The sequence below is a fragment of the Echeneis naucrates genome, unplaced genomic scaffold (assembly GCF_900963305.1).
Source record: "Echeneis naucrates unplaced genomic scaffold, fEcheNa1.1, whole genome shotgun sequence".
NCBI classification, from domain to species: Eukaryota; Metazoa; Chordata; class Actinopteri; order Carangiformes; family Echeneidae; genus Echeneis; species Echeneis naucrates.
The window spans coordinates 769314-781879 of NW_021780168.1; the positions used below are offsets into that span (position 1 = coordinate 769314).

General features: G+C 42.9%; 2 protein-coding genes across 2 annotated transcripts in view; one reads left to right on the forward strand and one right to left on the reverse strand.

The window, feature by feature from the left end:
- The window catches only part of LOC115038391 (NACHT, LRR and PYD domains-containing protein 12-like), a gene marked incomplete at its 5' end in the record, with an annotated part of 488710 nt that overhangs the window by 38946 nt on the left and 437198 nt on the right, over positions 1–12566 (reverse strand). The gene's annotated exons all lie outside the window — the stretch shown is intronic.
- Positions 3100–5331, forward strand: LOC115038382 (galactose-3-O-sulfotransferase 2-like). Its single transcript, XM_029497221.1, has 2 exons — positions 3100–3429; positions 4510–5331. The coding sequence occupies exons 1-2, from the start codon at positions 3100–3102 to the stop codon at positions 5329–5331; spliced, it is 1152 nt and encodes a 383-aa protein (XP_029353081.1).

Genomic DNA, 12566 nt, shown 5'->3' on the forward strand with positions numbered 1-12566 from the left:
ATTTTGTACCACTGAACCACGTCTCCTGCTCTCCCTTGTATTACTTAACTGTGTGCCTCTTTATTATATTTATATTTATTTACAATTTCCCTGGGTGTAATTCGCAGGGTGTCATTGTCGGTTTTCTCATCATATTTCATAAGTTTAAAATCTGGGCCATAACCCTGTAACAGTATGTATATGTCTGACAGGTTAAATACTCATCTTACCGGGAAACTTGATCAGGTAGTTGTATATAGCGATGTATGTCACCTCTGGCCATTCAGCGGGATCATTTCTACAACAGAAGGGACAATGAGAGAGGCCACAGATGGGAGTGTCTTTCTCCAGTACAGCTAGCGTGTTAAAATAATCACCTGACATATTGAAATAATCTTTTAAGACAGAGAAATAAAAAATAAAGTAAAAAGTGCGCCCCCCCCAAAAAAAAAGAATAACACCGTTCATTTCCACGTGAAGTTGGTGCAGTGTGCGCTGCTGTGCCCCTACTATCACATCAACTTGTTGCTGAGAGTCATACAGGTTGTGTGTGTCTGTGTCAGAAGAAAAGGGAAGAGGGGGAGGGGAGCGGGGCAGAGGCTGTGAGCAGGTAGAGAGTCTCACTCTTATAAAAACGTACTTGAGGTCTGCAATGTCACAGGAGCGTCTCTCTGAGCTTGCCATCATCAGCATCAATCATACAATTGTAAAACAGATATCGTATGATGATGTAATTGACGATTTTGCATCAAAGAAGGCGAGAAATGTCAGCTTTTAGATTGCACTTTACACCTGTACTTTCATGTGGTGAACCACTGCCTGAAAAGAAAGACCCAGGTTGAAAAATCTGCTACAGTCTGAATTCAGATTATGTTCATCATTATATTATTAGTATTATTTATTTTATTTTATTTATTTGTAATTTGTTCATTTGCATTTGTATGTTGGGGGAATGGGCTGTTTTGTTCTGAATGTGGGATCTCTGTCTGAATGAAAGTTTCACAATCACTGCCTCAGACTGCATTCAGAAGGAATTGTTGAAGTCATAGAAGCTGAAGAGTTGATGATCAGAGGCTGACAGCTAAAGGAAGCTAGAATGCACACTGCTCTCTGACAGAGTCGGCCTCCCTCCACATTTAGGAGGCTTTTTCACTTCTTACAACAGCTGACAAAGGGCTCATCTGGGATTTGAACCCCGGACCTGTCACACCCTGAGCCAGAATCATCCTGATTGTTCCTGGAATGGTTTGGTTAGTCAGAGTGTGTCTGTGTGTGTTCTTGTCTCTCTGAGTGGTTGGAAATGAAAATGGAGATCGGTAGAAGCAGATGACTCTGAGGATGACTGAATGTTTCACTGACAACATCAACTGTTTACTCACTTCACAGGGAGGCTGTGTGACGTCACTGGAGATCAAAGGCATTTCCTGTCCTTCATCGCTCTCCCACTGTCACCAACACATACATCACACTCTGTCGCGTTCGATTCAGATGGATGAGCGCATGCATACAAAGACGCACACGACTTGACTCGTGAAAGAATGAAACAAAGTGAAATGAAGTGAAACACGACTCATCTGTTATTAGACAAATAAGTGTAAAATTGAATTAAAATAAAATTAAAATAATTATATATTTGACTTCAATGGACAATTTCACCACTCCACATAGACAAGTATAAAGAATCACACAAGTGTCATCTCACAAACCTCACATTAAATTGATGACTGAAACTTGAGTTATGATCAGTGGACTTAATGTCTTTGGATTGTTTGGACCAAGGAATTGATGTAACAGGTGTGATGTTTTCTACAGTTCTTAGAATTGCGGTACATTAAAGTCCCCAAAAGCAGAAGCTGTCATCCATGTTGTCTAACAACGGTCACCCCCTGCGGGACACTCTGACAGCCCTGGGGAACTCCTTCAGTCAGAGGCTGCTCCACCCAAAGTGTGTGAAGGAATGCTACAGCAGGTCCTTCCTGCCTTCAGTGGTTGGACCACATAACAAATATTGAACCCAGTAGTCCGCACACCTCACATCCCCTCGCCTGCAATTCAACTGCTAATTCCTTATAAATATCTGTTGGTTGAATTTTTACTCTATAATTTCATTGATATTGTGCTTCTTGTAAAATGATGTATCGGCATGGATTGGTATGCAGAACTGGTGAAAACACTGACTATCATCCAGTAGCTCGTACTGTAGCCAGGCAGGATCTTTGTTTTCGCTCGGGGGCACTGACTGAGTTCATGAGGTGTAAGTGGGGACTGGATATACTGGTTAGGGGGGTGATGGGTGGACTGACTGAGCTCATGAGGTGGAGTAGATCTGCTCACTCTAATGTGTCCAGCTCAGGACGCATTTGCAGCACAGCACTGGATCAGGGACCAAAGGAAAATACACAGGAAACATTTATACTCTCTGACAAGCAACCGTGGCACAGATGATGGGGAAATGCAGACACGGTGCTTCCACTTGGCTGAGACACTTTGTGGCAGCAAGCAGGTAAACACATCACATTCCAGTTCTTCACCACCTGACCCAGAGAAGTCCAGATTTTTCCAGGCCGACGACCAGAACCAGTGGAGGGAAATACAGGCAAAGAGCAGGCAAAGAACAAGATCAGGTTCAGATGGCAGGTGTGTTTTCTGGGGCAGACAGGTAAACCAGGAGGTCTGATCTGGACCCTGTGGTGTGTATGTGAATGTGTGTCAGTGTTTGTGAGGAGCAGCCTGACAAGTTAGACCAGATTCTAAGTCTGGCTGCTAGACCTGATCCACATCCTACAGGCAGACCTGGACCTGCTTTGAAGTGAATGTTGGTAATGATGTCACTGAGCTGGATTTTCAACTGGTGTGTGTGTGTGTGTGTGTGTGTGTAAATCACAGGTATGTGAGAACTCTCGAGGGATGTAATTTGCTGTGGAGATTGCTCCTTCTGCTCCTTCTCTGCTTCGTCCTCTGGACTTTTGTCGTCAACAGGTGAGACTTACCTGTAATGTGTGTGTGTGTGAGAGTGAATTTCAAATCAAATCAAATGTTATTTTTATTGCACCCCATCATGACAAAGTGTGTTTCTTCAGTAAAAACATGAGGTGAAACTCTTTTCAGTTACTTGATAAAATGTTGAACTTTTTCAGAGACTCAGAGACGGAGAGGCGAGGAGTTCCTCCTGATCTGAACTCTGTGGCTGAGGTCCCCAACACGGCAACCTGCCACCCACAGTCTCACATTGTTTTCCTCAAGACGCACAAAACAGCCAGTAGCACCGTGTTAAACATCCTGTATCGCTATGGAGAGAGCAGGAACTTGACCTTTGCCCTCCCAGTCGGCCAAGCAATGCATTTGTTTTACCCCAAACTCTTTGAATCACGTTTTGTAGAAGGCTTCAGCAGCGGCAGAGTGAAGGAGTTCCACATCATGTGCAACCACATGAGGTTCAGAAAAGCAGAAGTGAGTTTTTTTTTTTTTTTTTTTTTTAATCAGAAATTGGTTAGGTTTTAAGATTCCTGATTAGTTTTTAAATGTCTTAATGGCCTTGGGCCTTCTTATTTATCTGACCGGCTTTTATCAACCCTCGCAGCTCCTGAGGTCTTCTGGCACTGGCCTTTAATGATTCCAAAAGTTAGAACTAAAGCACATGGGGAGGCTGCATTCAGACATTACAGCCCTAAACTATGGAACAGCCTGCCAGAAAACATCAGGACTGCCGAGACTTCATGCTTTTGAGAAGAGGCTTTATAAGACCAACCTTTCTAGTTTGGCTTTGGATTGATTTCTTTTACTCCTTAATTCATTTAGCATAATTTGATTTTAGTCTTTTAGTCTTTAGCTCCAGTGTTTCCTCATGGGAGCCATCCGCACTGAGAGGCATGTCTGGTGTCTGGAAGTCGTCCAGGCATGGAGGACTGGGGTGGTCGTGGAGGCGACCCTGGTCCATCTGAGTTGGGGGGCTCTCTTGGACAGAACCACCAGGGGCCATAGGCTGTGACGCCTCTCTGTGTGCATGGCTCCCTCAGGTGGTCTTTCCTCACCTCGATCCTCAGGGCCCTACCATGTCTCCATACTAACAGCTGATATCTACTGTGTGTACATGTGTGTGTGTGTGTGTGGGGGGGGTGGGGTATCCATGCGTTTGGGATTGGAAGGGTTGGGGGTTATTATTTGTTGCTTTTCTGTTCTGTTTTTTTATTTTTGTGAAACACTGTGTTGCACTTTGGGTTAGGGTTAGGATGAAAAGTGCTATACAAATGAAGATTGATTGACTGATTTAGGTTTAGGGCTCAGGGGTTATAAGGTTAGAGTTACAGGTTAGGGGTTGGGGCTGGTCACTGTGGTTTATGTGTGATTGGTTGTAAAGTGGTTAGCACAGTTGTGTCATAGCAGGAATGTTCTTAGTTTGAACCCTGGGGGTTGTTCCTCCAAACACACAAGTTCACAAGTTTTTTCTGTATCACAATGAAAATGGATGGATGGAATGACGGAGAAAACATCTCTGAGAAAGTTCTCCTCCTTTTATGTTTTATGTTCTAGGTGGCTAAAGTGATGCCTGAAGACACCTTCTACTTCTCCATCATAAGACATCCTGTGACCATAATGGAGTCTGGCTTTAATTACTTCAAGGCAATGCCGGCCTTCTCCAATAGTCGCAGCTTGGAGGACTTCCTGGACAACACCAACCACTACAAAGATTCAGCACCGTGGAGTTTCTTGGCTCACAACAACCTGGCCTTTGACTTTGGCTTTGACCACAATGTCACAGCTGATGCTGAAGACCATGAGGAAAAAGCCAAAAGGGCTGTTGCCGCCATAGAACGGGACTTCCATCTTATTCTTGTTTCTGAATACTTTGATGAGTCCATGATCCTGCTCAAACACGTCCTTTGCTGGTCCCTGGAGGATGTGGTTTCCTTTAAGCTCAACATTCGCAGTAATAGAACTCGTCATCAAATTTCACCAAACACTGCAGAGAAAATCAAGCGCTGGAATGCTCTGGATTGGAGTCTCTACCTGCACTTCAATGCCACCTTCTGGCAGAAAGCAGACAGTGTTGTTGGAAGAGAGCAAATGAAGAGTGAAGTGTCTCAGCTGAGGGAGCTACAGGTCAAGCTAGCAAACACCTGCCTGAAAGGGGGCGGAGCTGTCGACCCATCCCAGGTGAAAGACGCTTCCCTGAAGCCTTTTCAGGCTGGAACAGCTGTTATTCAGGGCTATAACCTGAAACCAGATTTAGACAACCAAACCAGAAAGCAATGTCAAAGACTCATAACTCCAGAACTGCAGTACACGCTGCACCTGAAGTCCCTGCAGTTCCCTGTTCAGCAGACACAGGTCAAAAGGATGGTTCCTCCATAGCATCAACACAGGGAGTGGTCAGAGCTACGGGAGCCTGCTATGGACAAGTCAGTACACACAAAATCACAATTCTCAGGACAGACCAAGTCTGCCATGAGTGTTTCATGGTGTTCTTTCCAAACAGTTGATGATTTAAGACATTCATTTCTTTTTTTAAAGCCTAAACAGCCTTCAGTCATGAGCCACAAGAAAATCAGGAGTAAGGCCATAAATAATTTCTTTATTAGTACTGGAAGGTAAATTTATTATACAGACAAAACCTTTAAATAATTAAAGCATAGAAAAAAGAGAATGTATCTGCTATTATAAATGAACACATTGTTAAATATAATAATAATAATTATTATTAGTATAATTATTATAATAATAATAATTATTATTATACATGTATTTTAGCATCACATCGGCAAATGCATTCATTTAGCTCTATTATAAATTCCAGTATGCTAATTTATTGAGTTTTATCATTTAAGGATGTCTTATTTTTACACACATTAACACTGCCATCATTTCACATCATGCTTTTAAACAATCTTAATCAACAGATGTCTTTAGTGTCTTCTGTCCAAACCTTCTCCATATTTAATCACCTATTTCTGCCCAGATTAAATCATAAAGTATATAAATGCTAAATTTGATCTCCTTTATGGCCACAGTGAAACTCTTCATATGCACTTTGGAAATAATTCCACAATTAATTTCACAAACATTTTGTCAGCTGCTCGGTCCCCCTCGTCTGTGTTGTGTTCAGCTATAGATGTTGGTATCTACAGTTGGGTCCATAAATATTTGGACACTGAATTGTAGGAGTTTGTTCGTTCACATATTCAGAAACACAAACACACATCTGACCCATTGATGGACAATCCATTTAAGCCTGATGTTTGTTTAAATAAAACTACTTCTGTATTTCTGGTGTATTTGCTCCATCATTCCAACAATTATATCATACAGAAAACCTCAGAGTTTCAGTACTCTCATAACTTCTTGTTTCCCTGAAGGAGCCAACCAAAATCTAGAAAGGGGGTTGGAGGGGTGGGTTTTATGACCGATATATTATCAGGGACCCCCAAAAACGAGGGAGTTTTGAGGAGGGATTTTTTTGCCAGTCTGTCTGAAGGCAGTTTGCTGAGATGCTGGGAACCCAGAAGGGTTAAAGGAGCATAGCCCAGTGCAGAGTTTGGCTTTATGAACCAGCCACGTTGGTTCTGGATCACATTAACTCTCTATAATGTTGATAAATGCAGTGTGGAACATCCTGAATTCCATAAATATCACCCTGTAAAAGGCTCGTTGGTCTAGGGGTAGGGCTGTTTGTTCAACAAGCCAAGTTGGAATGATTTATTGAGTCCAGCACTCCAAACCAGTGCTGGACTTAGCCATTTGGGCCATTTGGGGGCTGCAAGCGAACAGTGATTTGTCTTGAGCAGCAGGACCTTCATGACATTCAACATGTTGTCATCACATTTATCAAACAGTAATGTCAGATGTCAGATGATTTGTGATGTCAGACCTTTAAAAGAAATGTCAGATGAAAAGTCAAATGAATCAGATCCAGAATGAAGAGCTCAATTAAGAATAACATTTCTTTTCAAAGTCTGACAAAAAAAGTCAAGACAAATCACTGTTTGCTTGCAGCCCCCAAATGGCCCAAATGGCTAAGTCCAGCACTGGTTTGGAGTGCTGGACTCAATAAATCATTCCAACTTGGCTTGTTGAACAAACAGCCATACCCCTAGACCAACAAGCCTTTTACAGGGTGATATTTATGGAATTCAGACAAACAGGAGGAAATGTTTCTTCCTTGCTTTCCTGACAAAGATCCAACATGACATTAAGAACAAAACAGCTACACACAACGTAATCATTAACATCATTAACACCAGAGGGTGTGTGCAAACTACAGGGCCACCACACACCTGTGTGAAGCTGGCCCCCCACCTCCCGCAAAATTTCAGAGAAATAGTCTGTTTCGTTTGTGCAGTAAAAATTTTTGTTTCTGCTGCTACATCCCCTGCATGGTGTGTTGCTTTGGCTGACCACAGGGCTTCTAATATACTGCGACACGTAAAACACCAATCTGTCTGATGACGCCTCTTGGATGACCGGTCAAACATCTTAAAAAATTTAGCACTAAGTCTGGTTGCCTTAGTTTCAACTTCCTTTGAAATGTTACCTTGGGATGACTGAGAACGTATGCAGTCGTCTTCCACAACAATTTGGGATGAGCACTGTCAGAATAGTATGGGAGGGATCTCACCTGAGGTCTCTGGTTTGATGTGGGTCAAAATGGCAGACTACAGAATCCACCTGTTATAACGTCAATAGATGGCAAGAGTCACAGCTGATAGTCACATACAGGAGGGGCTCATCGGCATAGCAGTGAAAATTTGTCCCAGTTTTGTTGTTACTTCTGTCATCAGAACTCAAAGGTATCTGGCATGAACACGTTTGTCTTTGGAGCTTCATTAACAGTGTGAACTCTATGGTTAAAAAACTGCTTGAATTTGATATGCTGATATGATGGAAGTTCAGTCCATAAAAATGGTTGTATTGGCATTGCTGCAGGCCCTGGTGGTCTAGTGGCTAGGGTTTGGCACGCTCACTGCCACAGCCCGGGTTTGGTTCCCGGTCAGGGAAAGTTGCTTTGTTTAATGAAAATACAGCTGATTGACCCCATAACATAAATATGTTATCATGCACCTGATGTCTCTGTCAGTACCCTCACCGATGCATCTACTGGCACCGGATGTGCAATCAACAGTCAGAGCTAAATTGTTCTTTCCACCTCCAGCATTCTAATTCAGTATGTGAACCTTTGATGGAAGTTCAGTCCATAAAAATGTTTGTGCAGCCTGAGTTTGATTCCAATCCTCCAGCTACAGACCTGTAACCCGTCCTCACCACAGCTGTGCATCTGTTACACCCTGTAATTGTCTCGGGGAAAGGGAATCTTATTGCCATATAGTGATGGGATACACCTTCTCCAGATCAAATCTTGGTGTTCCACATGTCCACTATAATTCCAGGGGATAAGACAAAGCACGTCCCTGGGTGAGCTCAAACCATCATCCTTTCAGTTAGCAGCCAAACACGCTGACCGATTGCCCCACAGAGACATGATGTTACAGCCTGCTGTTCCAACTACACACAGCAACAAGTGAACTAAACACAGCAGGTCTCTGGGTGGACTTCAAAGTCTTTCAGCAAACAGCTGAACACATTGATAATTGTGTCACAGAGACAGGTAAGGGACAAACTCTGTGATAATTCTGTTTAAACTGCTCTAATTTGTTGCCAGGTTGGGCTTCTTTTGATGAAATTGGGTAGGCAAGATGAAAATTGGGCTGCTTTGGAATACATATGGGGTTTTTTGTTTAAATATTGTGAGCAATGTTACAGAACAAACTGTCCCCTGATGGTCAAAGCACATGGTCCAAATAAAGAAATACCTGATTGATATGAGTTCCAGCCAATGATGTTAGTGATCAGAGACAGCTTGACAGCGGTCAGCTCTGACAGCTTAGGATGCGAGAGGTCCCGGGTTCAAATCACGGACGAGCCTGTAGTGTTTTTTCGCCAATATCAGTTGCTGACCATCATGACTCTTACCAAAGATTGTCTCCTGTGAAAAGCGGTCAATCACCAAATTTCTATCTGCTCAGCACAGTAACAACTACTGTTTCTCTTGTCCAGAGACTGCAAGTAAAAGCTGCAATGCAGGAACTCCACTGAGAGTGAAGCACTGCTGGGGTTTGAATGCAGAATGCCCTGCTTACAAGACAGGCACTTTAAGCAGCTAAGCATCAGTGCTTCCAGTTTGTCTCTGAAACCGCAGCTGTGTCGGTCTTGTTGTCCAGTTGGAAATAATCATACAGCTTCAAAAACAGAAGGTTAATCTAAAAACATTTGTTTTCATATTGTTTTGTTTTGCGTCTGTAAACGCAGAGACGCAGAGGACATGGCCTGACTGTGTGTCACATAAATGTCTGAAACCAATCTGTTACAGTTCCAATAGTTGACATAATTCATCTGGGACCTGCACCCACCTGCAGTATTTCAATTTCTAGATCCGCCCTCCTAAATCTGACGGTCCAAGGGATTTTTTTCAGCAGGTGAATTTTGTAAATCTCTTCTACTGGTAGCTGATAACACATAAGGAGGACATTAAATGATACAGCTGCACATTAATTCCACAGAATGACCCTCTGATGTTTACTGAACATCCATCTCACTGTGTCAGTCTGTTCAGGAACGCATACAGATGTTACCTCTGTAGGCTTCTGTAAAGGCAGCAGACACAGTTTCCTTCAAGCTCTTCATCCTAGATGTGTGATGTTTCACTATATTTAAACACAATCTTTGGAATATTTCCAACTTACAGTCACAAGGTCTGTTGTGGCGTGAGGGGGCTCCACCAGGCAGATAAGTGCCAAGTCCGCCTCTCCCCCGAAAGATTGCACCTAAATGAAATAAATTGAAAGACTACAATTGAAGCAGTTTTCCTCTGTAATATTATTGTGATTCCAAAGAACTACATATAAACATTGTGCTAAGTAGCAATGTCCTCCCACACCGTCTCCCTCTGTTTTTCAGTGTTGCATTTATTTCTAAAAACATGTTCAAACTCGCCGTATGAGCGCATTAAGATGATTAATTCTATCGGGGTGAAAATCAATGCTCTCCGCTTCCCCCATAGACTTCAATACACTCTGACTTTATTTTCCAACCAGTGGAGCAGCCCCCTGGTGGTCATTGGATAGACTGCAGGTGGAAGTCTCAGTACTTTTTAACCTGCTCGTACACTTTTATAGAAAGCTTATGGTCCTTAACTTATCAGATACAACAATAATACAAAGTTACAGTGATCAGTCCAGGGACATTTCTGTGTGTCTTTGTGAGAGAGAGTGTGTATGCATCTGTGTCACGTGGGAGATCAATGAAAGACAGGAAATGCCTTTGATCTCCAGTGACGTCACACAGTCTTGTTGTGGAGTTATTAGTTGTTGATGTTGTTCTGTAAAAATCTGAATCACATTCATTCTGCCAGTCTCTGATGAGGAAACAGAAAAGTTGATGCTAGCTTTGATAGCACAGTGTCACCTTGCAGTTAGCTGTGTATGAGGCAGCTGAGCTGCAGACCAGTCAGGGTGGAAGAAGGCAAGCTGGCAGAGGCAGTGTTCTGCTGGGTAATTTTGGATCTAAAAAAAAAAACAAAACTACTTATCACCCAACGTGGGGCTCGAACCCACGACCCTCAGATTAAGAGTGTCATGCTCTTCCGACTGAGCTAGCCAAAAAACACAGACTGTTTATTTTTATCATTTAATATGTTACGCTGCGTTTCAACTCCTTAACGCTTTGAGCTGCAGAAAGAACAAGAGCAGTCGCACCACACAAGCATTTCAAAATAAAAGCCAATTTAGATTATTTTATTTGTATCTTTAGCTCAGATGTAGCAAAGCGCAACAATACTGTCAATAAGGATCCTTCCCATTTGGGTGGCCTTTTGTTTTGATGAACGTCCACTGATCTACATCCTCATTGGACCTTTACCTAACCACTGAGCTACTGCAGCAGGTGAAAAGAACAACTGTCTGAGGAAGCCTCTTCTCAGAGTTGGTATGTGAGCATCTGCCTTGGGGGTTGGTTGGATGTCATTCTTACTCACATCACAGGAATCAAAGTCCAGAGAGCTAACACCATGGAAACATTTTCCATGACCGGGAATCGAACCCTGGCCACAGCGGTGATAGCAGATCCTTGCCACTAGACCACCAGGGAGTGTGTGGACATTAATACAACCATTTTTATGGACTGAACTTCTACCAAAAGCTTGCATATCAAATTAGAGCGGGTTTTTAACAGATGGTTTAGTTTGTGCTGCTATGGCTCTTCAATTACTAAAGCTTATTTTTTTGCGTGATCCAGCCCCCAGAGTTCTCCCAGCCCCCCATCCACTCTGAATGGACGCAAAATGGTATCTTTTGTTTGTGCTGCTTCGTGCTGTAAAATCTTCGTTTGTGCTGCTACGGTTTTATAGCTAGTACACATCAGTGGTAGACATTCATCAAAACAAAAGGCCACTCAAGGCAGAACCACTGCTCAGTCTAAAGACCAGACCGTGTTCAGACCACATCTTCAGATGACAATAAACATGACGAGTTGGCTGAGTGGTTAAGGCAATGGACTGCTACTCCATTGTTCAGCTCACTTTAGTCTGTCCCTGTTGCACTCTGCTGTTCTATGCAGAACCCTATGTAATATGTAATGAAGGAGCTAGGTTGCAGTTTTTTCTCGTCTCCATCTGATGTTCTTTTCATTTAGTCTCCATGCAGACTGTTCATGATTACTTTGTGTTTTGGATGTATGATCTTTGTTGTCCATAAAGAAAGGCTTATCTAATAAGATCAGAATAAAAAGGAACATTTCCTCCAGATTATCACGCCCCACCTGTCATGTCTCTATTCCCCACCAGTGGGGTGAAGCCCACACTTTATGAACGGCGGCCCTATAAGCGTCCAACAGCATCACTGAGTCAGGAGCAGCACAGAGACAACTGTACACATTACTGGAGAAAATGATAAATGGCATTCTGCATGTTTTCCTGTTAATCAGTGCTGCTGAGAAACTCCTGACATTTTCCAGCCAAAGGCACATCTCATGATGAGACAGTAAAGGAACATCCAGTGGGTTAGAATAGCAGAGGATGGTTTCAACCCATCAACCTCTGGATTATGGGCCCTCTGTGCCACTCACCTTATAGCTAGGTGAGCTGCAGTCTCTTCTGGATCTGTGGGTTCAAATCCTCTGTGCTGTGCTGTGACCCAGCTTCTTTGTCTGAGGGCCCTCTTGGGAAAGATCCTTATTGCTGACTTTGTTTTTGCTTTAAGTCACATCTGTCCTCATTCAACTGATTCCTCCATTAACTGTTGGTAGAAACTGTTGGTTTGTTTTTCACATTGACATTTCCTGAATAGCTTTTTATCTCTCATTAATCTCATTAATAGTCTTCTAAAGGACACACCACAGATATGAAAATTTAGAATTGAACCAGGGACTCTCCCAACTGAGCTGTTTCAGCACAGCACACAGTGGAAATGACTTCTCATTGTTGCTTCCATGGCCTGGAAGTGGAACTAAAGGTGTGAGTCTCCAACTCACCACCTTCAGATTATGAGACTGACACTCTGCCTACTGCACCAACGAGGCCTGGAACCCAGAGTAAGTAAAAG

Bases quoted from the DNA above. Each gene is read 5' to 3' on its own strand.
- LOC115038382 (XM_029497221.1), top strand. From the start codon at position 3,100: ATGTTGAACTTTTTCAGAGACTCAGAGACGGAGAGGCGAGGAGTTCCT. The intron at 3,430-4,509 runs GTGAGTTTTTTT...TTTATGTTCTAG, and splicing joins TGAGGTTCAGAAAAGCAGAA to GTGGCTAAAGTGATGCCTGA.